The 26,371-nt window shown below is 32.8% G+C and overlaps 2 protein-coding genes across 2 annotated transcripts; one reads left to right on the top strand and one right to left on the bottom strand.

The window, feature by feature from the left end:
• Positions 1-19,341: 19,341 nt before the first annotated feature.
• LOC130948114 (zinc finger protein CONSTANS-LIKE 16-like) lies at positions 19,342-21,034 on the top strand. Its single transcript, XM_057876826.1, has 2 exons — positions 19,342-20,503; positions 20,596-21,034. Exons 1-2 carry the CDS (start codon positions 19,481-19,483, stop codon positions 20,854-20,856), a joined length of 1,284 nt encoding a protein of 427 aa, XP_057732809.1. The 5' UTR covers positions 19,342-19,480; the 3' UTR covers positions 20,857-21,034.
• A 661-nt stretch (positions 21,035-21,695) lies between these two features.
• Positions 21,696-22,924, bottom strand: LOC130948115 (LOB domain-containing protein 40-like). The gene is made up of 2 exons (XM_057876827.1): positions 22,604-22,924; positions 21,696-22,387 (listed from the first exon to the last, which is right to left on the bottom strand). Exons 1-2 carry the CDS (start codon positions 22,794-22,796, stop codon positions 22,023-22,025), a joined length of 558 nt encoding a protein of 185 aa, XP_057732810.1. The 5' UTR covers positions 22,797-22,924; the 3' UTR covers positions 21,696-22,022.
• Positions 22,925-26,371: the final 3,447 nt, after the last annotated feature.

Genomic DNA, 26,371 nt, shown 5'->3' with positions numbered 1-26,371 from the left:
ATTAAAAAAACAAGCATATCAAGATCATAAACTAGCTACATACTCGACAGTCTCTGCGATAATAAACAGCAACAACTGCTTTTTCACCATGGGTCATCAGTGATTTAATCAGCAAAATATATTTACTTTCAAACATGCAACAGCAATTACCAATCCAAAAATGAACAACAAAACCCACTTACATTCGATGGTTATGATTCTTCTAGAGATGATGTTCTTTCTGTTTTCGGTGAAGTGTGTTGACGAGCAGGTGGGTATTTTTTCCCGGGTCGGCTGCTCCGTTGATATGAGAGGAAAGCACCCACGCGATGGTAACTCTGATGCTGCTCGCTTCGTGGATGAGCGCTCCTTGATTGCGTTCCTGGTTGGCGACGTCGCACACAGCGGCTCCGGTGCAAAGACGGCGGGATGTTCAGGACCAAAAGAGCGCCGTCCTTGATGCCAACGATGAGGATTACTTGGCTGATGGGTGACCTTCCTCGGTTGCAAAAGGGTTTGAGTATGTGCAAAGATTGGGAGGATTTGGGTTCTGCGCCGTTAGTGGTGTGTTCAAAGATTGGGAGAGTTTGGGTGTGAGGGGTGGGAAAAAGACGCCGAAACAAAGGGGTTGAGTGATTTGGGAAAAAATTGTAAATATGAAAAATTAGGTGGTAAGTTACTAAACAGTCAAAACAGGATTATGATTATTAATTGATTAATTCTTTCTATTAATATTAATTGGACCTAATAAACAGCCCATTGTATACATATTTCATTGTCTCTCTAGCCTAATATCTTATTGATCGTTATTCTCTTTCGTTCGCGTCCAACATTTATGGATGCCAATTGCTACCCAAAAATTAGCTGCCACATCCTAATAATGCTTTCTAAAGGCATTATTCATCTGCTACTATCTTGTTTCTTTTTTTTTTTTAAGTTTCATTATTTTCTAAAGTATAGTTCCCAATCTGGTGATACACATTACTTTTTTAATTTCTTTGAATTCCAAGGAACAAATCGATATTTTTGGTTAAAATCCAGTATTAGGGAGTGGATCTGCCTGCTCTACTCTGCATATATATGATCATCAGATCCACCATCCCAAATAAATATGGGTAGGTAGGATCACTTCTAATGTTAATTCCATGACTTGTTTGATCAAGAAAACTATGAGTTGTATGTAGCACGAGGTAATTAAATATATTCTTCCGCTTCTTTGTTATCATGTTAATTTGTATGTATATCATAGTGTGCGTGGCCCAGTTTCATCACTCATTAGTAGCCTCCAAATTTTGTATTGCATCTCTTCATCATTATATTGAGAGACAAATTAGCTTCCATCATTACGGCTTTCCATCTTTATCAATTTAATTTCCTTAGAACTTGCAACCCTAGCTACTAAACTAGGCTCCTATGTATGTCCTCTTATTATTAGAAGTAAGTAGGTTGTGATCGTAATTATTAAGAAGAGTGAAGTAATCAACTTTGGTAAGATATTGATCCAATGCAAGATGTACTTTCCTTCATGGAAATTTAAGCTTGATTTCACCAACTTATATGTCTCCATTATGAATCATCAACAATAATGTAGATAATATTAAAAGTATTATTTAATTTTACGTGGGATGGTAAAACAAGTTTGTGTTTAATTAATCTTTGGGTAGAAAATGACTCTTAGGTGAATCATTATATATGGATGCCTCAAAATCAAAGCTAGAATTTGAAAATATATCTGATTCATGAATAAGGAAAATGACCGCAACCAATCGTTTATCGTTTAGGTAGAGTATATGACAGTAATAATATGAAATGAAAGTGATAATAGACAATAAATTAAAGGTTTAATTTATAGTTTTACTAAATTTATAATTAGATTCTTATATTTTTTTAATTGAGTTTTTATATTATTTTTAATTTTATAATTAAATTTTTTATGTTAAAAATATTTTAAAAATTAATAAAATAATTCTTTTAAAAAATATGTAGTCAAAAATTTAATTAGATTTTTAATTGTGAATGTCTTTTATTTATAGAAAAATATTTAGTTAAATCTAGTATTTTTTATATTAAAAAAAACTAAATTATAAAATTAAAAGTATTATAGGAACTCAATTAAAAAAATATATATAAGTGCCTAATTAAATCTAAATAAAATCATCAAAAATGCATAATACAAATAAATTAAAGTAACATGTGTTCATCAAAATCAACCATTGAAATTAGTTTTTAATATAAAATACACATTAAAAATATAAAATATATATTAAAAATAAATTAAAATATATATATATATATATATTTTTTGATTGATTTTTGACGTTCACATAGTATTTTTTTAGTATTTTAATATACACTTTTCATATTGACATAAGATTTTGAGTGTCCTTTATGACTGTTTATCTTACTATTCTGAAAAAGAAACAGAAGATCATTCCAGCATTAATAGGAGCGAGTTATACCTCTACCAGTGTCACCAACTCCACAACAAGTATTATGAGGTCATAACTCATAACTCATAAGGGAACATGGTTAAAGCCAATGTTTGACTGTACATAATAAATTAATAATAAGTAGCTGCGCAGTGTATATACCGACTACCGACCCAACGTGCTGGGAGCTGTAGGGTTTGCTATATGCAGGAATTAATGGAAATATAAAAGTAACTTATCAAATCATGACTCAGAATGGTTGTTTACAACTCGAAAGGAAATGACACATACTCTCTCTCTGATCATTCATGTGATTTTAATATGCATGTGGGTATAGCAGCAGATCATTTAATTTTATGGCGAATTTCTGGGTGCAACGCCAGTTGGCTTTTCTTGTGCATGTTGGATTTGGTTGTTGAATTTTGAAATTAAATTCAATTCAATATGGTTTACTTCAATTAGGGTTTACTATTTATATATGTTTAGATTAGATACACTCTTTTTTTTTTTTTAATTTTAGTTTGTCAGCATTGTAATGTAAGAGCATATATATAGTGGCGTGGACAACATTATCGTATGTCTACTGAGCAATCAATCATGCATATATACAGATTGCAACTTTTCTCTCAGGCATTGGCTGTGGCTACTAAACCCTTTAATAACAAGCATGGCAGACCGTGTCCTCAAGTCATTTTCAGCCAATCAAAATTATATATATTATTCTTTAAGAGCCCAGTAAGGTGCTCCATCATTAATATGATGATCCTTGTTGTATGCTACATTGTTAATTAAATTGATAAAAATATATAGTGCAGCTAAGATGACGTGTAATAATGTTAATGAATGAGTACATTTAGTTATACTCTTCTGGAAGCTGCGAATTGAATTTATATATATTTTCGGAACGGACTACCAGAAAAAGAAATTAAAGGTTCATCAGCATTCAGCTACTAAGGTTGTTGAACTTGAAAAGACCTAACCCGCTTAATAGTTACGTCAAAATGCATTATTGTTGCAACTTTGGTCAAAATGATAAGTCGGGAAAAAAAAAACGAGAGAGAATTATGCTTGACCACCTACTCGTATGTCGTATGCTTGCAAGTTCAATTAATTTACATCTAGGCCATGCTACTCTCGTATTGTAATTGTTATAAGAGTCCTACCCTGGTCTATAGTTTAAGAGAAAGTATAGGGAGTTAATGGAGGATTTGTACAATACGTATAATAGGGGTTTAAGGATGTGTTCGATTCAATAAAATATCGGATGTTTATTATTTTTGGTATTCGGATGGTTATATATTCTGAATAGTATGGGTGGATTATGTTTGAGAAATTAATAGTATTTTATCCTTGAATGTTTATTTTTTAACTCATATTGAGCCAAATAAATAGTCTATTGTACACATTGTACAAATACTCTATTAACTTCTTAACAAGATTCATAATTTAAAATTAAAGTTGAACAAATTTCTGTAGTGTCTTGAGTCTTAAACAACACTTTCATATTAATTATTTTTAAAGTTTGAGTTAAACTACTCAAACAATAACAATAATAATAATAAAAGTAAGAAGAGAAGACTTATAATATTTTTATTCAAAATTACCATAATCTTAATACTTAAATTATTGAATTATCACTACAAGAATATGGCCGATTAGCTACCACAAAAATAGTCGAAAACTCATCGCTAATTTGACACAAAATATCATTTGTGACGGATTAGCTACCACCTAGCAACCAATGCTTTCCTCGCTAATTACAAGTCGCAGATTAGTGAGGCAAACACAATAGTCGCTAATTCATCGGAAAAATTTTTAGCTACCGAATAGATAGTCGCAAATCTATAACTAAAGTAAAAGCTAATTCCGTAGAAGAAATAGACTAAAAGGTAGTCGCTGACTAGTGAGAAACTCTACCGCAGCAAACTCGTCGCTAAATTCAAGCTAATTTCGTAGACAAAATGAAATGCTTAGTTGACGCTAATTAGCGAGGAATTTTTTTTAACCTAACTCGTCGCAAGTTGTCCGCTAATATAATCACAAATCTGTCACATTTTATAGCAAATCTATAGCTAATCTTTGAAAATTTTTAATCAAATTTGTAGGAATTCTGTCGCTAGACCAAAGCTATTCTAAATAAAAAAGTAAAGTTACAAAATAGTCGCTAATTTGCTAGAAAATAATATGTAGTCCATTAGTTGCAATACTATCGCAAATATCATCACAAATGTTATCGCAGATTCCTTTTAAATTAGTAACAAATCGATAGAAATCTCACAAATATTTCAATTGCAATTGAGTCTTTAATTTATCACCATCATCAACATCAAATGTCGTTAATATTTCCTAGAATATTAAAAATACCAATTTTGTCGCTATACTAAAATAAACCTCGTTATTTTTTATTTATTCATTGTATGTCAACATTATGAAAGAAACAGAAAATTGGAAATATAAGAATTGAACCATAAAGAAATACATCAATTCAATTAGGAGATATGGAAGAAAACGAAAAGCAAGACTATTCTTCCATTACCAATCAAGCTCATAACCAAAACATGATAATGAATATGAAAAATTTTAAAAATGTTAAAACCTACATCATCTCTCTCCTCTTTAAGTTCGCACAGTCGTTCTAACTCCATCTGTCTCTCACGTTCAACAAGCTTCTTTCTGTAAGCTTCAGTAATAAATTTGTCTTTGTCAGCACAGAGGTGGTCATCTTTGCTTCTCTCTTTGGCAATCTTTTTCTCATAAACAATATCGCAATACTGTTTCTGCTTTTTTGCCTTTTTAGTCAGATTTTGGATATACCTTGGCTACATCACAATTTGCAGGATGATGATTAGCAATGTCAGTTGACATGAAACTGAATTATTTTTTTTTTTTTGACAAACAAAAATAGTAATAATAATAACAATAATAACTAACAAAATTATATCACGAAAAATTAATTTTAACCATAAAACAAGAAGCAACTTTAATTATTAAAACAAAGAGCTGATTATGAATCAACCTTGCTTCAAGAAGGGCATCATCATTGTGACAATCCAACTATCAATACCATATAAAAGGGAAACAAACTATATTTATTAATCTTAAATATAGAGCTTCATATGCTACTTACCTACTTGATATACATTTAGAGGTTGCAAGTTCGAATTTTACCCTTAACTTTGAAAATAAAAACAATACCTTACTTAAAAAAAATAAAAAGACATTTTTAACATTTGAATTTTTATTAAAAAAACTTAGCTAAATGTGAAATAGATTTTTGTCTTTTAAAAAAAATCTTTTTAAAAAAGATGAAAAAATAAGTATTTTTTTTTTCAAAAGTCAATCCAAACTGACTCTAGAACTGTATTTAGTTCTAAGAATTAGACAAGATAAGATAATGAAAACAAAACACGAAGGACAAAGATACAAAAATTAATGTTTTTATATTTTATTTGGTGATAAATTAGAATAAATTATAAAAATCTAATTTATTCTATTTTTTCATTTAAAAAACTGGAAAGAAAAATAGAACAATAAAAAATATAATTAAAAAAAATTAATAAGAATAATAAAAAATAAAAAATAAGTTGTGTCTCTTATTAGTGTCTCTGTGTTTTTCCTGTTAAGATGGACACAAAATACACTAATTTAGTGTCTTTAGGCACAATGTCTTTGTCTATGTCTCATCTATCTAACACGACTTTGTGTCTCAATGTCCCTGTCTCAATATATCGTGCCTATAAATAAATGCAGCCTAGGTTACTCTTTAAAAGCATTCTTTTTTGTCAGAAAAGTGTATCCATAAATATTAAGATAAGGATACGCTTTATAAGTGATATTTTTAATATCTAAGGAGACACTTTTCAAGTGATACCATAATTGTGTTTTCTATTCTCTTATAAAACGGTAACACAAAGAAAGTATTGTTGAACGGGTGATTTTCTTGTAGTATGTGTTACTTTTTTTTAGGGGTTGGTCGGCTTTTAAGTTTGGTGCACAAAATAAAAAATATATATACTAACTTATTTTTTTAAAAAAAGGGCATCCATTTGGCTCGGAAGTCAACGAGCTTAATTCGTTATTTTTTTTAGTTAATTGAGCTAAGTCGCTTAAACTTGCATTTTTACGAGTTTGATTTTAGAATCAAATACACACGACTTTGGAACTTTAATTATTCTCTCGTTTAAAATAGCTTTAGATTAGTGACAAAATTGTGACAAATTATATTATCGTGCTTGGCAAATTTGCTTCAAAATTTTCGTAAATTTTCTATGGATTTATATAGAAGTTAACAATTAATAGCAACATGAAATAAGGACAGAATAAGGACTAACATTTGTCCTCACAAATTAGTAGCAACATAAAATAAGTGAGGAAAGTCTATCACTAATTCTTCACTAAATAAGCTTTTGATTAGTGACTCAATTGCGACCAGTTACTTCTAACATTTTCTCGGTTAGCTTTGGATTTGTTATAACTCTGCGACAGATTTCCAACGAGATTAGCGAGTAATTTGCAACAAAATAGGTAGGATATAGCTTTTGCATTGCGACAAGATTGCAGTTGCCAATTTACTCGCTATATTAAACTTGCGACAACTTAGCGACAAATGCATTTCGCCCGCTAATCAGCGACTTGAAATCAGCGAAAGAAGTATGTCAGTTGTTAAACGGTCGCAAATTTCTCGCTACTTAGGTCCTAGTCGCCCAATATCCGTATTTTTACTTTAGCGACTAATTAGCAAGGAACACTTCCCTAGCTGAATGATTTATCCGTTGTGACGAGTTAGCGACGACTATTTTCTGTCGCTACCCTAATTTTGAATTTTACAATATTATGCGACAAATTAGCGAGAAACTAGTTGTTCGCTAAAAATAAAAACTTTTGTGACAAATTAGCTAAGAAATTGTCAATCGCAAAATTCATTTCAAGTTTTTGTGACAGATTAGCTAGTAACATTGTTCCTCACTAATTAGCCTTTTCCCACAAAGTTTATTTAGCGATGAACTAGTGTGTGAATTGTTTCTCGCTAATTGTATATCAAACACTTGTGATGGAATAGTGACAATAATATCTCTCGCTACTTTACTTTTATTCGATTCAAACCCCCAAGTGACTGATTTGCTAGAACATTATCACTCGCTAATTATTTTGTGACAAATTAGTGAGAAAATTTTTCTCGCTCTTATTTTAGCTTCAGAACTCAATTTGCGAGAAACAAACTTACTCGTAAATCTCTCGCTAATTAGTCGTTATTCTCAAGTTTGGATATTTTGTGACCATTTATTAAGTTTATCGTTAGTGCATCGCTAATTTCTCGCTAGTTAGTGATGAATTAGTGACAAAAAAATTTTCTCGCAAAAATCTGTCGCTAATCTGTTAAATTCTTGTAGTGTATTTAAAACTTGTTTAATATATTTTTAAATGCCTGAATATAATATATGTAGTCATGTGCAATCCTCTTAGGCTATATTTGTTTAAAAGAAAAATAAAAGGAAAGAAAAGAGAAAAAAGAAAATGAGAAAAAAATTATTATTTTTTATTGTTTGGTTGAGTAGAGAAATGACATAAAAAGAAAAAGAGATAAAAAAAATGGTAGAACCTACCAATTTTTTTTCTCCCAAACATTGAAAAGAAAATGGAGAGAAAACTAATTCTTTCTCTCTACTTCTAATATTCTCTCTTTATTTTTTTAATATATTTTATAATATAAGGGTGAAATTATCTTTTTATAACATTTCTTTCCTTCTTATTTTCCTTCTATCCAAATACATCTTAAGAAAATAAAAATACACTCAATTTCTTTTCGTTCCTTTCTATTTCCTTTCTCTCTATTTCTTTCCTTCCAACCAAACATAGTCTTAGAGTTTTACTAACGAGCATCTTAATGTTTCTAGTGCATTTAAGATGTGCTTGTTTAGAGATACTATAATCGGGATTGAAATATTGAGATTTAATATTATGTTTCATAAATTTTAATTCATGACACAAAATAACTTAAAAAAAATGAAAACACAGGAATATAGAGAATTAAAACTTTTTGGGACAAAAAACTAAAATTTTAATAATATTTCTTTTCTTATCAAATGCCCTTAATAATATCTAGAGCTGTAAAGAGGTTACAGACTTGCATATTAACGATGGGTGCAAGAGAAAAGAAGTAGAAAGAAAGAGCATATAAAAATGTGAAATTTCTTACTGAAAAAATAAGGAGAATCACAAAAATATTAACTACTTAACTAAAGATATATACAAATTAAATACTAACTAAAAACTAACTCTAGTTAATTGGTAATTATGGTCAGTTAATAGTTTCAACTAAATCTGGTATAAATATCTAGGCTAATACTATATTAAGTGATATTATATCAGCTAACATTCTTCCTCAAATTAGGAGTATGAATATCTAACAAGTCTAGTTTGGAGAAACATGAATTAAAAGGTCCTAGTGCTAGAATCTTAGTGAGAAGGTCGGTTGTTTGGTTGGTTGAAGTTAATGGCAATAGCTTAAGAACACCTTCATGAACTTTATCTTGAACGATATGGCAATCCACTTCAATATGCTTTGTGTGCTTATGTAGGACAGGATTGACAGCCATATGTAGAGCAGATTGGCTATCGCTGTAAAAAATAAAAAGGTCTTTGAAAGAGACTCCAAACACCTCCAGCAGTCGAAGGAGTCACAACTCTTCACAGGTGGCGTTCACCAAAGCACAGTACTCAGCCTCAGAGAACGACCGAGATACTGTCTGTTGCTTGCTGCTCTTCCAAGATACCAAAATAGTGCCAAGAAAAAAAATAATATCCCAAAGCAGACCGCCTAGTGTCGAGACATGTTGACCGATCAGAATCAGCAAACCCCGTGAACTTGAACTCGATGGTGAGAGGAAAGAACAACCCAGTGACTGGAGCATTCTTCAAGTAACAGAGTATTCATAGAGCTGCTTTGTGGTGTTCAACAGTCGGAGAATTCAGATATATATTGGCTTAGTTTACCAACTATAAAAGTAATGCCCAATTTGGTGTTGGTAAGGTATTGAAGCTTACCAATGAGCCTTCTATAGACCGAAGTATCATGGAACGGGTCCCCATAAGTTTTCGAGAGCTAAATCGAGTAATTCATAGGTGTAGATGCTGGTTTCAACTCTAATAAACCGAATTCCTCCAAGATATATATTAGTGGTGTACTTTTGATACAAGGCAAGCCCTCTAGTGTTGTAAGATACCTCTATTTCGAGAAAGTATTTCAACTTTCTAAGATCTTTGATGCTGAATCGAGCATCCAAAATGAATTTAATTCGGTCAATCTCGAAACCATCATCTCCTGCTAAGATGAGATCATCCACATACACTAGAATGGTTATGAACCCTGACTCTATGCACTTAGTGTAGAGAGTATAATCGAATTTGGATTACATGTAGCCAGATTCAGATAGGATAGACACAAGTTTAGTGTTCCACTGCTGACTTACTTGCTTGAGGCTGTAATGGAACTTATTCAACTTACACACAGAACCAGCAGGAGCCGTCAAGCCTTCAGTGATCTTCATGTAAACCTCTTCCAATCATTCACCATGCAGAAAAATCATAGTCACATCCAATTGTTGGATGATCCACTGCTTCAGGACAACATTGGAAAGAAGAATTCGCAGTGTAGTCATTCAAACTACTGGACTAAAAGTGTCAAAGTAGTCAAAACCCGTTTGTTGGGTGAAGCCCTTAGCTACCAACCTTGCCTTGTGTCTTTCTACAGTGCCATCCGCATTAAATTTCACTTTAAAACTCCATTTGGAACCCACAACATTCTTTCCAGGTGGTAGACGAATAATTGTCCACGTTTGATTATTTTCAAGAGCACAAAGCTCAGCATCAATAACATCCTTCTAACACTTCAATCTCACAGCTTCAGCATAAGAGTTTGGTTCCGAAATGGCAGCAACAGCTAGAAAAAAGGCTTTAAATTTTAGAGAGAAATGGTTGTATGAGACAAATTTTGAAAAGGGTACCTATTTGAAGTTGATGATTCTACTGTAAGCAAAATCGTAGGACAATGATAATCATGTAAGTATGTAAGTGGTTTCTTAGTCCAGCTGGATTTTCGGACTAGAGGGGTAGGAGGTGGAAAAGATGCAAAACCACTGGGAGCGGCTGTAGCTTCACTATCAGGGGTAATGGCAAAATCCGAATGATGTACAATGTCAAAAGATGCATGTGGAATGATGGAAAAGGTGCCAGACTCCATAAGAGTTGGAGTTTCATCAAGAATAGATGCATTGTGTATGCTAGGTGAAATATGTTCATGGAGTGTGTCAAGTGACTCAAATCTAAGAAGATCAATGACCTAAGGTAGGGATGCTGGATTTTTGTGAGAGTTATCAAGAACTAATAGCTGGTCAAAATTGATTAAAGCCTTGTGTTGATAAGAAAATACTTCCTCCTAGAACTGAACATGTCTAGAGAGGAGTATTTCTCTTATTTTTATGTCAATTAGGATAAAACTTTTTACATTGTGTCTATATCCTAAAAAAATACATTTTCTTGCATGTTTATCAATTTTTTTTTCTATGGGCTGCAAGAGTGCAAGCATAAGCTAAGCAGCCGAAAGTCTTTAATTCCATAAAATTGGAAATTTTAGAAAACAACATTATATAAGGGATTTATCTTTTTTTAAAACTGAATTTGATAATCGATTGATGAAGTAGGCAACATGCCCAACTGCATAAGTCCAGTAACATTTAGGAATTGAAGAATGAAAAGTTACTGCTCTAGCCATGCTTAATAAGTGTTAATGCTTTCGCTCCATCACCCCATTTTGTTGGGATATTTTCAAACATGATATTTGGTGCATAATACCTTTTTCAGCAGAAAATTGTCTAATTAAAATTCATATCCATTGTCCGATCTAAAGCATTTTATAGTTTTTCCAAAATATTTTTGAATATATGCTACAAATTCTTTAATCAACAACTAAACTTCGGATTTCATTTTCATAAAATAGAGTCAGCAGAAATGACTCTTGTCATCAATCACAGTTAAAAAATATTTTTGTCCATCAATTGAGGGAGTAGCATAAGGATCCCAAACATCAACATGTACTAAGTCAAAAATTTCATTAGATTTTGTGACACTTTGTACAAAAAGAAGTTTCTTTTGTTTGGCATAATGATAAAAATCATAAGGCTTCATACAATCTATGTTATCAAAGAGAGGATATTTCCTTTTTATTACAAGCATCCTATCTGCAGGTATATGTCCAAGCCTAAAATGTCATATTTTGTACTATTTTTTACACTACGTTGTGTGCCATATGAGATGATGCATCTGTATTGTGAGATGTGAGTAATGTGAAATGTGAGTGTAGTTTTATGTGCCACCTGTGAATTTGGTGGTGTGATTATCAATGTATAAAGACTGCCAACCACACTAGCATACCCAATCATCTTCCAAGTATTTATGTCCTGTATCTCACAAGTAGTGTCAGAGATGAAAAAATAACAACTTAACTATTTAGCAGCTTTAGAAACTGATAATAAATTGAAAATAAAACATGGTATGTATAACACATCAATGAGATACAGATTGTTTGAAAATATTGTAGTTCCAGCAATGTGAGTTATTGTTTGGTGGCCATTTTGAAGTTTTACTAAAATTGGTTTCATAATATGATAGCTATGAAAATTGGCTAAAGAAAAGGTGACATGATCAGTGGCACCACTATCCACGACCCAGGTATGTGCAAAAAAAAGACATTGTAAACAAAATTTGAGATATATGTGCACTCGTGGATAAAATATAGCTTGGTATACCTGACTGTATTGTGATTTGGTTGATGACATGACCAGGCTGTGAAGAATTATTCTATTGGAGAAAAACAATTAAAGTGTCTTTTGTTCTTGAGATAAGAAAATTGTGGATGTCTTGCAGTCCCCTTTTTTATTTGAAAGCTGTACCGATGCCTTACTTGACTCATCAATTTCCGTGCCAAGTGAGGTTGCTACATAGTTGATGGCCTTTTGTGGTTGTCTCATGTGTGGAGATGGTCCATATTTTTTATAGCACGTGTCTACCAAGTTCTCCGTCTTGTGACAGAAAGAACATAGTTTGGGAGGCCCTCTACCTCCTTTACCACCATTTTCTTGGCTAGAACAACCTCTGCTCCTATAGCCATTTGTATTTTGATGCTGAAATTGCTTCTCATTCTCAATCAGATTAGAAGATCTTATGAAAGTCCTCGGTTCTCCATTATCTAAGGAGTGGAACTACCTCTCTTGTTGAGTTAACATGCTAAAGGCTGCATTCACATCAGGTAAAGGCATCATGAGCATGATTTGAGACCTGATAGTACCATAATCTTCATTTAAACCTCTCAGCAATCTCACTAATTGTTGCTACTTTCTGTATTTTTTCATCACTCCTAAACTACATGTGCATTTTACACCATAAAAGCAACTCGGAATAGGTAAAAAAGTTTTTGATTCCTCCCAAATGGTTTTCAGTTTAGTGAAATAGGTAGTTATACTGAGATCTTTCTATTTACCTGTGTACATTTCTTCCTCAAGGTCGGCAATTCAAAACAGGCCTCCCTGATGATATTTGTGTTTGAGATTATTCCACATGTCTTATGCATTTTTGTTCCAAATATTGCTCTGAGAGATTTCACTACTCAGGGATAGATTCAGCCAAGCTAATACATAAGTATTACATTTTTTCCAAGCTAAAAAATTAGGATCAGTTTCTTCAGGTTTCATTAGAGTTCCATCAATAAAGTGTAACTTGTTCTTTGATTTTAACGCAAGTCACATATTTCTTGACCAAGAATGATAATTCGAACCAGTTAAAGTCACATTCATTATCGAAATTTCAAGATTCTCACCTGGATGAAAATAATAGGGGTTGTGCAGATCCAAGGTCGAATTGGTTGAGGGATTGCGAGAGTTTGCACCGTTCGAAGATGCATAGCCATTCATTCTGCTCTGAGAGTTCTGGAAATTGGTGAGTCGATTAAGGAGTTTTGTGAAGTTACGGATGTCATTTGGAGAGAATTCATCCTCCATATTTGAGCCTGGACTCTCTAGATGTTCCTCATTCGCCATAGATGGGCCGAATCGGGAACCTTTAGTAACAATCTACTTCTTTCTCTTAGCTCAACTCAGATTCTCGTCACGATTGCAACATCCACGCTCACCGTATCATGATAAGCAGGTTGATGATGAGTGCGAAATAAGAGAAACAAACAGAAAGAGTATATGGAAATATGAACTTTTTTATTGAAGAAATAATAAGAATCACAAAAATGTTAACTACCTCCTAGTTGAAGATATATACAAGTGCTAACTAAAATCTAACTCTAGTTAATTAGTAACTATAGTCAGTTAACAGTTCTAACTAACTCTCGTATAAATATCTAGGCTAACACTAGATTAAATGACATTATATAAGCTAATAGCCCTCATTCTTTTTTTTTTTTTTAATTTTCTAACTTTATCCTCACTGAATTTCTACACAGTTTCACACACCTTCATATCTCTCACTCTGAATCTAGATTGAAGAAGAACTAAGTCACATTGGTTATGTTGTTATGCATGTTTCTTCGTTGCTTCTTCTTCTTATTGATCTCCACCATGCACAAGAACAGCAGCAGCAACAACTTTAACAGCATGAAAAGGCTTGCATTCTCCTAAACCTTCATGTCACAAAGGATAAAAGTGATTTGTCGTTTCAGTTTAGGCGTTAGAACTTCTCTTTTTTTCTCACTCTATTGCTCAACACTTCCCTGCCTTATACAACCTCTCAAAGTTCAAGTCTTTCTATATGGACCTGGTTCCACTATTTCCAATTTTTCCTTCTATTCTTGACCATTTTCCATCAGAACCATACATCCCTTCGCTTCTTCTTCTTCTATGATGAATAATAATAATAATCTAACTGTAGTTATAGGTAATAGTCGTTTTTCTTCACATCTTGTGAAAATGGGGTATCTTCTTAGTTTAAATGGATTAAAATTTTATATTTAATTTTAATTAGGAGTATTTTTATAATTTTAAATATTTTTATTTTTATCTTAAATTAAATAAAATACTGACACATAATTCAGTCTCAATTTAGTCTCAAACACAATATAAAAACTTAATAGTCACAATTTCTCATTCAAATACAATTTTAATGTCTCTAGAACATATGAGTTTGTTTGGCTGAAAATTTTTTTTAAAATATTTTTGTTTTAAAAAATTTATAAAACCAGAAAATAAAATTTTATTATTTTTATTTTTTTATTAAATCTTAAAAACAGAAAAAAATGAAAATGCCAAAAAAAATTTATCGTAGGCTTTTTCTGGTACATGAAGCGGCCAAAAGCCCAAAAGCCTATATTTTAACCCTGACCAAAAATCCAAAAATGGACACTCTTAATGGGATCTAAGCGAAGCCCAAATTTAAGTGACAAAGCGCCTGTATTTAGAAGAACAGCCCAAGTGGTTCTGCTAAGTGCTAATCCTAATCAGTTAGATAGATACCATCAAGACCAAAAAGAAGGCAACAAATCTCCATTGGTCTGTAGACCCATTAATAGATAATGGCCCATAAAGAAGGCCCAATCATAGTTAAGAAATCAGAATAAAATAAAAGATAAATGGCGTCAACCAAGTTGAGTTGGTCTAGTGGTTAGCTCACTAGTCCGCTTAAACAAGTGTCGGGGGTTCGAATCCCGCCTTGTGCATACAGCAACCCACCGTGGAAAACAAAAAAAAAAGATAAATGGCGTCAGATTTCAAGCTAAGCTAACTAAGCCTCAGCTGCAGGCGAATGCGCCAAGTGTTGGATATGAGTCCTTTAATATTGTGTGCAATGTAGGTATCTTGTGGTACCCAAGACTGGAGTTATCCAATCCATCTCACATAGAAAAAAAAGAAGCTAACTAAGCAGAAATGAGATTTATAAGATTCCACTTGGACATGTGCAGTGGGAAGAGAGAGGAAATGGATTGCAATAGGGTGTCCTTATCACGTTGAGGAATTTATCGACATATTTCCCCATCGCATTATATCCTCACTTGCATTTCCCATATGGCTCCGATTCGGACTTTGGAGCCTTTTGTACCAATTTTCACAAGTCTCCCCATCACTATAAATATCCCTTTTGCTGGATGTAACTAGAGCCAAATTCTTATCTTAACTTGTCATCATTTTATAATTAACTATGTCCATTCATTTCTATTCTAGCGATAATGATAACCAAATTCATAGAGTACTAATCAACGTAGGATGACTTGTCAACCTCCTAATCAATGCGTCTTTTGGATACGTAGACCTCAATTTCTTGTTTATCCGTTTAGAATTTCCTTCCTTCCCTACTAAATTTCCGTATTTCCCGAGCCACTAATTTTAAAAACTTTTACATTTACTATTATTTCTAATTAAAGAGCACATACATAAATGGCACTCCATCTATCATGGAATTAATCAATGATTATGTGCGTATGATGTCATTGGGTTACTGTTGTATCTGCAACAGGAGCACTGGATTACTAGTTGATAGAATACCCTGATGAGTGACCGGATCTAAGACAATCTAATATAATATTGGATGCTTCAAGAAAATTAGGATAAATAGCAACATGGATGTGACCATTTGGCTTTCCAAATTAAATAACACGCTGTGTAGTAGCATAAGACGAAGGGGGCTAAGATGAGGTGGCAGGGTTGGATTGGGCAATGGCAACACGGTCACACAAAGTCGAAGCAGAAATAATTGGGAAATGCCAAGGAAGTATGAGAAGGAAGGGAAAGGGAAATGTTGCATTAGGGGACCGCACAACCCAAACCTGGTATGGCAATGGTATAACGAGGGACCTAGACAACCTTACAAAACGGTCTCACTCTAATTTTTCAAGCAATTCGAATGCTGATAAAAGAAATTTTAGATCCACTCACTCATCCTTTCTTCTTCCTTCCTTCCTCGTTATGTAATTATCATTTCATTTTATAATTTTTTTTATGTGCTAAGTTTCATTAATTTGATCCAACTTGATTAATGGTAGTAGTGTGAATTCATAAACGTCTCTTTTATAAGAATTCTTTTTCCATTTTTAGGATTTGAACTCAATATATTTAGTTAAGAGATCAACTTATCAAAACAATCTCATATTGACTTTGTTCTTGTGTGATTTTTCTCTTGAATTGCTTTACTCTTAATGTCATATATTTTGACAGTGAAGAACTTAAAATATGAGTACTTGCAGCAAATATTCCAACACTCAAATCAGTCTTAAATGGATTTCAAAAAAATACATCTTCTCAAATTATGATGTTCTTTTCTAAGTAATAAATTATGGTTATTGCAATTAGTGGGTTATCAATATTTGATTTGAAATAACTAGTCATAATGAGTTACTATAATACTATTCTTCGCTCACCAGCTTATAGTATTCAAAAAAGTTTTATAATATTTGCCAGGAGCATACTCTATTTTACAAATAATAAATATATAATGAATAAATAAGTTATTGTATTTTTTTTTATCAGCCTGTTTTATCTTTCGCTAATAAGATTGAAAAAAAAAGAAATGTAATTCATGTAATAAAGTTTTGAAACAATTGTCATCTGTAAGAGCAATGATATGTATTTTTGGCCAACTCGACTAAGTAATCAACAAGGGTACAGCAAATCTCAATTAATTGTTATCTAAGCTACACTCCAAGACCCTGGAAAAAAATAAGTTGTGAATATTTATGTTTTAGTAATTGAATATTTCATTTTATAAAGATTATTATTTTTTATTTATTACAATTTATGAGTTGAAAATTTATTCTCGATGAGTTGTGAATGTTTCTTTCTTAGTAATTATATGTTTATTTGTAATATTCGCATTCTACATTCAATACATTTTTTATTGGAAGACGAAAAAATAGTAACAATATACAAAAACATTCAAATAGAAAAAAACATCTAAATCACATAAAAAAAATTCAAATCACATCGAAAGAAAAAGAAGAGCAGCGGAGGGCACGACGCGATGGAGGACAAAGATGTGAGGGTGGGAGTGCAACGCAATTGTTAGAAACAAAAGACTAAACTGGAGGAAAGATTTGTGTATTATTGAGTGTAATTAAGTTGTTTGAAATAATACAATATAAAAGAATATTTATAAGTGTTAAGAGAATGACGTAATATTTTATAATAAATATTCAGATATACTAAATAATTCTAATTAATCATAATTGATCCTAATTATATTCTAACATCCTCCCTTAAACTCAAGTGACAACTATAGTTTGAAACATATTTAAAACAACAAATAAAAAATGCATAAACTAATAGAACGGATGCAGACGAAACTGTCGAAAGAAAGCGCAGATGAAACTACCGCAAGTGCAGACGGAACTGCCAGAAGGGAGCGCAGACAGAACTGCCACAAGAGAACGCAAACGGAACTGTCGGAAGAGAACACAAACAAAACTATCGAACGGGAAAGCAGACGGAACAGGACGAAAAAGGAGACGGAACTGCCGCTAGAAAACTCAGACAGAACTGCCACAAAGAAACACAGACGGAACTACCGGAAGGAAGGGTAGACGGAACTGCCCGAAGAGAACGCATACAAAACTGTTGCAAGAGTGGTCAACTGCCAAAAAACTGCTGAAAAGATGATAAACGGTCAGAAAACGATTGAAAAGTGACAAAGTGCGAAAAGATGACAAACTATTAGAAGGTGACAAAAAATATATGGTTTCTTCATGAGAATAAGTAAGTAGTGGATGAGCTAATCGGTGAGGTCAGAAAAGCATCAAAGCATTAACAAAAGAGAAGGAAAAAAATGACACAGAAGAAAAGTATGAAAAATATGGTGATTTTACCTGAAGAAAATCAACTTATCCTCCTTAAAGAGGATACCATGGCTCTGATACTATGTTAGAAATAAGAGACTAAACTGGAGGAAGGATTTGTGTATTACTGGGTGTAATTAAGTTGTCTGAAATGATACAATATAGAAGGGTATTTATAAGTGTTAAGAGAATCGTAATAATAAAGACATAATATTTTATAATAAATATTCAGATATACTAAATAATTCTAATTAATCATAATTGATTCTAATTATATTCCAACAGCAATGAAGGACGACGACGCGAGGGAGAACGCGCTCACTGTGGCGTGATGGAGGAGTGCGATGAAAGGACGGAAGCACGGCGCGATGGGCAACGACAGTGCAAGAGGGAGATGAAGGAGTGCGACACGATGATGGGGCGCGATGCGATGGGCGACGACGATGTAATAGGAGATGGGAGGCGGATATCAACGGCGGCAAACGTTAATGACACGATGAATAAAGGAGGAGTGAAAAAGAGAAGATGAGAGTGCGTATATTGAGTAATTTATTATTGAGAATCACTCAAATAAAAACATTTAAAATATTTTTTTAAAAAATATTTTTTAATAATTAGTTATATATATTAAATTTCAATTATTAAAAATATCTAAAAAAAGACTTTTTGACATTTTTATTTAAGCGACTCTTTAATGGTTTGAGGATGTACAATGCTAATATGTAAAGAGTATAGAACTTAATTTGTTGAATCTTAAAATTAAATTAAAAAAAAATTGATTTAGTTGGCTTCATGGCTTGAATAGGAGTTGGGCATGTACTTTTCTATTTCCGGCGTTTTAAGTGTTAATAAAAAATTAAAAATAGTAAATATTAGTTGGAGAGATGGGAGAATGATCGAAATGGGCACCCGAAATCCGTCTGATGAGAAAGGGAGCCAATGAGAAGGCAGGGATTTGGATTAACTTTTTTATCTCCACCAATGAAAAAGCAGATAAGGCCCTCACCTCCCACCAATTGAAGTGGGACCCAGCAACAGGTCCCAAAAGTGCAAAGCGGAACGATCTCTCGCTGTTAAATGCACTGCAAAAGCGCATCCAAGTGGGTCACACACACTCCTCTTTCTTTTCCGCTCCTCACTAAAATAATTGTCCTGCATTCCCTTTCCTTTTTTAGTGCCAGGTGTTCACTAACAAAAGCATCAAACAAGGTTAAATTGAATTTCAAGTTTTGAAACCAACAACAACAACAACTTGATGAGTCCGTCGGGTAAGAACGTGGCAAACGCCGTCGGTGGCAAAACGGCAAGAGCGTGCGATAGCTGCATAACGAAGCGAGCACGGTGGTACTGTGCTGCCGATGATGCTTTCCTCTGCCAAGCATGTGACTCTTCTGTTCACTCCGCTAACCCACTCGCTCGCAGGCATCAGAGGCTGCGCTTGAAAGCCGCAACTTTGGACCCTCTCAACACTACCTCTACCTGTGCACCTACGTGGCACCATGGCTTCACAAAGAAAGCTCGCACGCCCCGAAACGGTGGTAAGACCAATCATTCGTCTTCTTCAACTCGTCCAACATCCAAGTCTTGTTGGAGCAGCCGCATCAACAACCAGCAGCCTTTTCATCTGGTGCCGGAAGAGGGCGAGGGATCCGATGAAGTGAATTCCCATGAAGAGAACGAGGAGCAGCTTCTTTATAGGGTTCCTGTATTCGATCCCTTTGTAGCCGACCTATGCAGTCCTGCTGAGAATAATACCAAGAAGGAGAGCGAAGAGAGCAAGAGCTCCTTTGGTTCTCACTTGCATGGCTTTCTTCCATCGGAAGCTGAGCTTGCTGAGTTTGCGGCTGATGTGGAGAGCTTGTTGGGTAGGGGAATGGAGAACGAGTGCGTTGGGATGGAACACCTTGGTCTTATTGATAATAATAATAAGGTAGTGAAGGTGGAAATGGAACAGGAACAGGAACACATGGATGCTACCTGTAGTAGTTGCAAGCTCGAGGAGGGAGATAATGACATGATGATGATGGAGATTGGAAGAGAAACGGCGTTTCAGTTGAGCTTTGACTACGACGAATCTCATGAAACTGAAGAGATAGATAAGGAGAAGGTCAAAGAAAGAGAAAACGATTATGAAGATGCAATTAATAAGAAGAGGAAGATATTGCTGCAGCTAGATTACGAGGGAGTAATCAATGCGTGGGGTGGTAGCCATAAATCTCCATGGACTACAGGTCACAAACCAAACTTGGACCTCCATGATTGCTGGCCTCATACCATGGTATATATGCTACTATTAATTATCTTCTTTAATTTGTCTATGTGCAATAGTTAGGTTTAATTAATTAATTAATTTGTGGCACTTATAAACAGGCAACAGGGGGAACAGAGTTTCATCATGGTTATGGTGAATTGATGATTGGATTGGGGTGTAACCCATCATCGGTAATATTGGGAGACGGGGGTAGAGAGGCAAGAGTGTCAAGGTACAGAGAGAAGCGCCGAACAAGGTTGTTCTCCAAGAAAATAAGGTACGAGGTTAGGAAATTGAATGCAGAGAAGAGGCCCAGAATGAAAGGTAGATTCGTCAAGAGGGCTTCATTTGCCGCACCATTTCCGTTGATTGCTAAATAATGAAATTCGTCCATGTACCCTTAAGTTTTATGTTTTGTTTGCGACGTTGATAATTGACATGAATGATGGTAGCTACTAGCTAGTCTTTTGCTACTTGATACATTATCACTCATCAACTTGTTTCCTTTTCATGCTTCTTTGTATATAACAATTTTGCCACTACAGGCCAATAATTAAATCCTACTGTATCTCTTTAACAAGCCATGCTATTATTATTTGTTTAACTAGATCGCCCCTCTCTGCCATTCGTGCTACGTGAAATCCAAACACTTATTTTAAACAGAAGTAGTTCGCCTGTGTGGATATTTAATTTGCAGGATCTAATTTGTGCATTTTGATATTTTATTGAACTTAAGGGTATATTTTATTGATCTAAGTTGCGTGATTATAAGTATTATTGTAATTCACTTTTATTATATCGAATATAAAAGACAAACGGAGAAAACATTATTATATTTTTTTTGTTGTCTATATATATTATTATATGTTTGATATTTTGCTAGTATATTCTATTAAAACAATAATATCTAAAATATGAATCTCCAATAAGTAAAATATTTTTTTTATCATTTTGACACAATGATATTGTTATCTCCAAACTTATTTTAAATAAAAATATTCTTGAAAGAGAAATATTATATGCATTTTTTTATTTTTTTATATATTTTTATTTTTAATATTAAAAAAATTGATAAAAATTAAAAAATAAAAAGGGAAATTGTACGGAACTGCAACCCCTTGTCACAAAAGATTTCGGATAGATTGTGGAGAGTTAGATTTCTCCAGTTTTAAAACCATGGAAGTGTAAACGGTGTATGTAGAGTGTGCAGATCCTTCAATGTCCAAGTCCAAGAGAATGATTAGCTTTTAATGGCCACTAAAAGTTATTTGATGTATGAAAGGTGGGTCACTCTTCCTGTACCCAAACAGCTCACTTTCAAACTTGAAACATAGACTGTGAATTTGTGATTTGTGAGACCATGAAAGTATTAGTAAATCATAAATGTTGAAGCTCTTTCATCTGGCTAAAATAAAGAAGACACATACTAATTAAAAGCCTAATAATATGCTGTTATCTCTAAGCAAACAAACTTTAGTTTAAGAAATTAATATCTCCTATCTCCTTCCTACGTGTCCAATGGACAATGGTATACTGTGCTGAATTATCAATGGAAGCCAAGAGAGAGTTCCAAGTTGATCTCGGTTTCCCTGGTAGCTCGGTTGGGCTGAATCTGGCTCAACACATCCGAGTCCAGCAAAGCCACTCGCGGTTGGGGCTTGAAGATTTTGCCGGTTCTGTCTCTGACGTCGACCAGACCGGTGTTGAGTCTTGGCACGTGGCGTATGTCACAAGACCCCCAGCTTGGGGAATGAAAAGGTGCCACGTCGTCATTGGGCTTGGACCCCATCAAGACAGCACGGACAGCAGCCTCGCATCGGGCCCATTGTCCCGTCCAGAAGAGGCCCATGGAGCCATATGCGGGATTCACTATTCTCCCACAAGCCTCATACAAGAGAGACCTAAACACAGCTGCAAAAGCAGAAAAAGATATAAATCAAGGAAGGAGCAAATGCAATGAATTCTACGTGAGAAATGCTAGGGATCACAGTTAATTCGTTAAATTTTAGTTCTTTTAATTTAATAATCCAACAATATATTTATTTTATATTTTTAAATATTAATAACTAACTAATAATTAAAAACAATAAATTTTGATGGTTTTCTGTCATTTCTGGTTTCACAAACCCGGAGCAAGGTTTTTGGGAGCAGCAGTGATGAGGTTGAGCAAGCCAGTGCGACCGTAGAATTTGGCAAGGAAGAGTGTGGCATTGGCTTGGGACTCCGGCGAGTTTATCCACTGCAGGCATGGCCTTATTACGCAATCATCATTGCAACCTTTGCGGAGTATGCGGCACCCGTTGCAGCTTATTTTCATCATATATCGTCTGCTTGGTCAACTCCTTTCATTTTGTATCTATCTATATATACATGTCTCTCTTTAGCTTTGGTTAGGTGAAAATTATAAAAGGGAAGCTCACGTACTCCTTTTTTATTTTTTGGATTTCGATCAACTTCTTAGATTCATCATAGCTCTCAGTTATCCCAATTAATTAATTGCAAATCAAACTTTTTGCGATCGCTTTCCTTGGAGAGTGATTTAGTTACTATGTATGTATGCATGCAGAAGAGACTGTGGGTGTGAAGTATATTCGCCCATGGTTTAAAAATAACATGGAATCTCCGTCCTCGACGTATTTGGAATGAATGCCCAAGGTATTAGGCAGTATATCTTTCTAGGCTATTCTTTGGAAATTGCGACTATCTTGAGGTAATTAATGTTTTTATTAGTCTACAATAGCTACTAGTGCAAATATGTAATCTTAAGGGCATTAATTAAGGGATATTGAAATCAAAATATTTTTTATTAAAATTTTCTACATGTGATTATCTTGAGATTTTAAAAGTACTTGTTAACTAAATTCACATATTTAAATAGTATATTTAGTAATTAATTTAAGTTAATCAAATGGTTAACTCACTCGTCTATTTAATTAAATGTTGTTTTGTGTTTGTAACAATTTATTAATCAATAACAAATCTTTAAATGAAAATCAAACTAATAATTAATTTTTAATTTGTCGAACTTAAAAAATATTATAAAAAATAATACTTTTAGTCTTTTAGAATGCTTCTAACCATAACTCTAAATTGAAAAAAAAAATAACATTGACCAATAAATTGGTGGGAACCATGTTAAAATAATAAAATCCCAACTTTAATATCCCATCAAATTCATCTTTTTAAATTTCAACCAACGTGCATGACAACACATTGACAAAGGGTAGAAAATCATACATAACATGCATCTAGAAATGGTAATACGCACTTTATCCGTGGATATCTAATCCGACTTCATTCGATCGGGTAGAGTTGTCAATTCGATTTACAACGAGTAGGATAGGGTGTGGATAGAATTTTCGTACGAATCGGATAGGGTACAAGCTGAACTTCAACCTACTCGACTAATACGTACCTTATATATGTATATATTATATACTTATATAAAAGAGTTATGTTATGTATACACTAAAATCAGCTATCAGTATAAAATACATACTGGTGTATAAATACACATTGAAAATAAATTAAACTATATATGTATTTATGCACAAATACAATGGTGGCTGATTTTAGTGGCTAACTTTGGTGTACAAATAGTACTTTTGTATATAAAAATATGTTTCAAGTGGATGTTGAATCAAAGACCTTTCACTAAATGCAAAAGATCTCTAGTCATTAAAAAAAGATCATAAATTGATAATTTAATATATATATATATATATATATATATATATATATATATTACATAAAAGTTAGTTTTATTTTAAATTATCATCATGTTATATCATAATGTTGTATCTTTTTTGTAACTTGCAGGTAGACTTGGGTACCCACGGATTAAAAGTGGGTAGAGTTAGGGTTGGGATATTCTCAACCCGCGGATAGAATATGGTTGGATTTATATAAAAATTTAAACTCGCGAGTAGGGTTAGGATTGACTATAAACCCTACTCTATCCTACCCATTATCTCCTCTAATAACATCGGTTTATGCTTACACTTTATATAAGTAACATAAATTAACAAGAAATTTAGAGGACCAACAAAATTTATTATTTTTTGTTAGCAGTTAGTGAATAACATTTAAAATATAAATTAAAAATATATTGTTGAATTATTAAACTAAAAAATTTAGATTAATGACTAAAATTGCTGATAAAAAATAATAAATTATACCGATCATTGAAAAATTTTTTTAATTAATTGTATAGAAATATCAACCATATATAGTTAAATTTTTATTATGTAAATATTAAAATGACGAATAAAAAAGATCAATTATTACCCTTTTAAATAAGAGAAATATTAAGAGTTTTAATTTTTTTAAGTTATAAATAAATACTTTTTTATTTTTTATGTTTTAAAAATAATATATATATATATATTTAAATTTACTCATTTAAATATTAATAGAAGAATTAAAAGAATGAATCAGAAAAATTAATTATTAAGCTTGGCCATGTAAGCTTGTTTGTTATATAAAAAGTAAAAGAATAAAAAATTTAAGTTTAATTTTAATATATTGACAGTGTAAAATATTTTACACAATCATGCAATCACAATTATTCTCTTAGATAATTATTCATGCAGTCAAGATAAAAGATAATTATTTTTGCTAATATAAAATTTTATAATTAGATGCACATGTAAAATAGTTTTATCAGATATCAAAATTGAATTTAAAAAACATTGGTTTTGTTTTTTGGGAAAAGTTTTTTTGGAAAAGTTTTTTTTCGGACTTGGATAAGTAAATTGTTTGAATGTAGGCCTTAGCTTTTGGGATTGTTATGAACAGTTAGCCCACTTTAGGTGAATCCAAACATTTTGGGCACCTTTCATTCTGTTTGGAATCTGGATTATTTATTCTCCTGCCTCTTATAAATCCTTTAATTTGCAAAGTATGGTACTAGAATATAGTAGAATCAAAATTAACTAAACAAAAAAAGCTGTAAAACTTCTAAGAGGTGAGGCACTGGTAGTGGTAGATCTAGCGTTATGTTACAGCGGCCTCTTGTTTTTTGTGTGAAGAATCTTTATTCTTAAACTGCTAGAATGATATGTTGGCGTAGGTAGTTCTGGGGATTCGCTAAACCTCCTTTTAAGTCTTTAACTAAGTATAGAACAATAAGCGGCCTTTGGTACCTTGCTAGGATGGTTTACGTTCTCTACTTCTGTTTTTTTCTGTTTGTTGCTACCTAAAAGACATGAAAACTTACAGCAATTAAATTTATGGCTGATTTTCAAAGTTGATCCACCATATATCAAAATTTGTGTTCTCTTCTTCAGATTTTTCTTATATTCTCTTTAATTCTGATATTATATATTTCATGAAGTGTATCTACTAATTAATGTTTGATAATAAGATTATTGTTAGATTTATACTAAAGTATAATTGATCGAGTCAAATTATATTTAGACTAAGCTGTTTTAATTTAATTTTGTAAGCTAAAATTTACTGGTGTTTTTCATTGGTAGTTTGCACTCCAAAATCTGAAGAAGAGATACCTCATTGTTGAACTTCTTTATTTATAGCTTGCAGTAAGAATGAATTAAAACAATAAATTATGTTATATTTATCCCGAAATCAACGTATAAAATACATGTTTGAAATATAAATACATATTAAAAATAAATTAAATTACACGTACAAATACAATGGTGACTGAATTTAGTGTATGGGTAATATTTTTATAAAACAATAAATATAAAAAAAAATGACAATCTCCAAAAGGATATATAAAAGGCTGCAGATTTGGTTTTGGCACATAAATATGTGTCCCTTGGCTGGCAACTACACATACACACATGGTAGATTTTGGTGATAGTGGTCACAACTACTCTATCACACAACACATTATACGTATGGAAGTATAAATGTATATGAAAGGCTTAC

Source organism: Arachis stenosperma, chromosome 9 (assembly GCF_014773155.1).
Source record: "Arachis stenosperma cultivar V10309 chromosome 9, arast.V10309.gnm1.PFL2, whole genome shotgun sequence".
Lineage (NCBI taxonomy): Eukaryota > Viridiplantae > Streptophyta > Magnoliopsida > Fabales > Fabaceae > Arachis > Arachis stenosperma.
The sequence above is the reverse complement of the archived record's forward strand: the minus strand, read 5'-3'. Positions and strand labels throughout refer to the sequence as shown.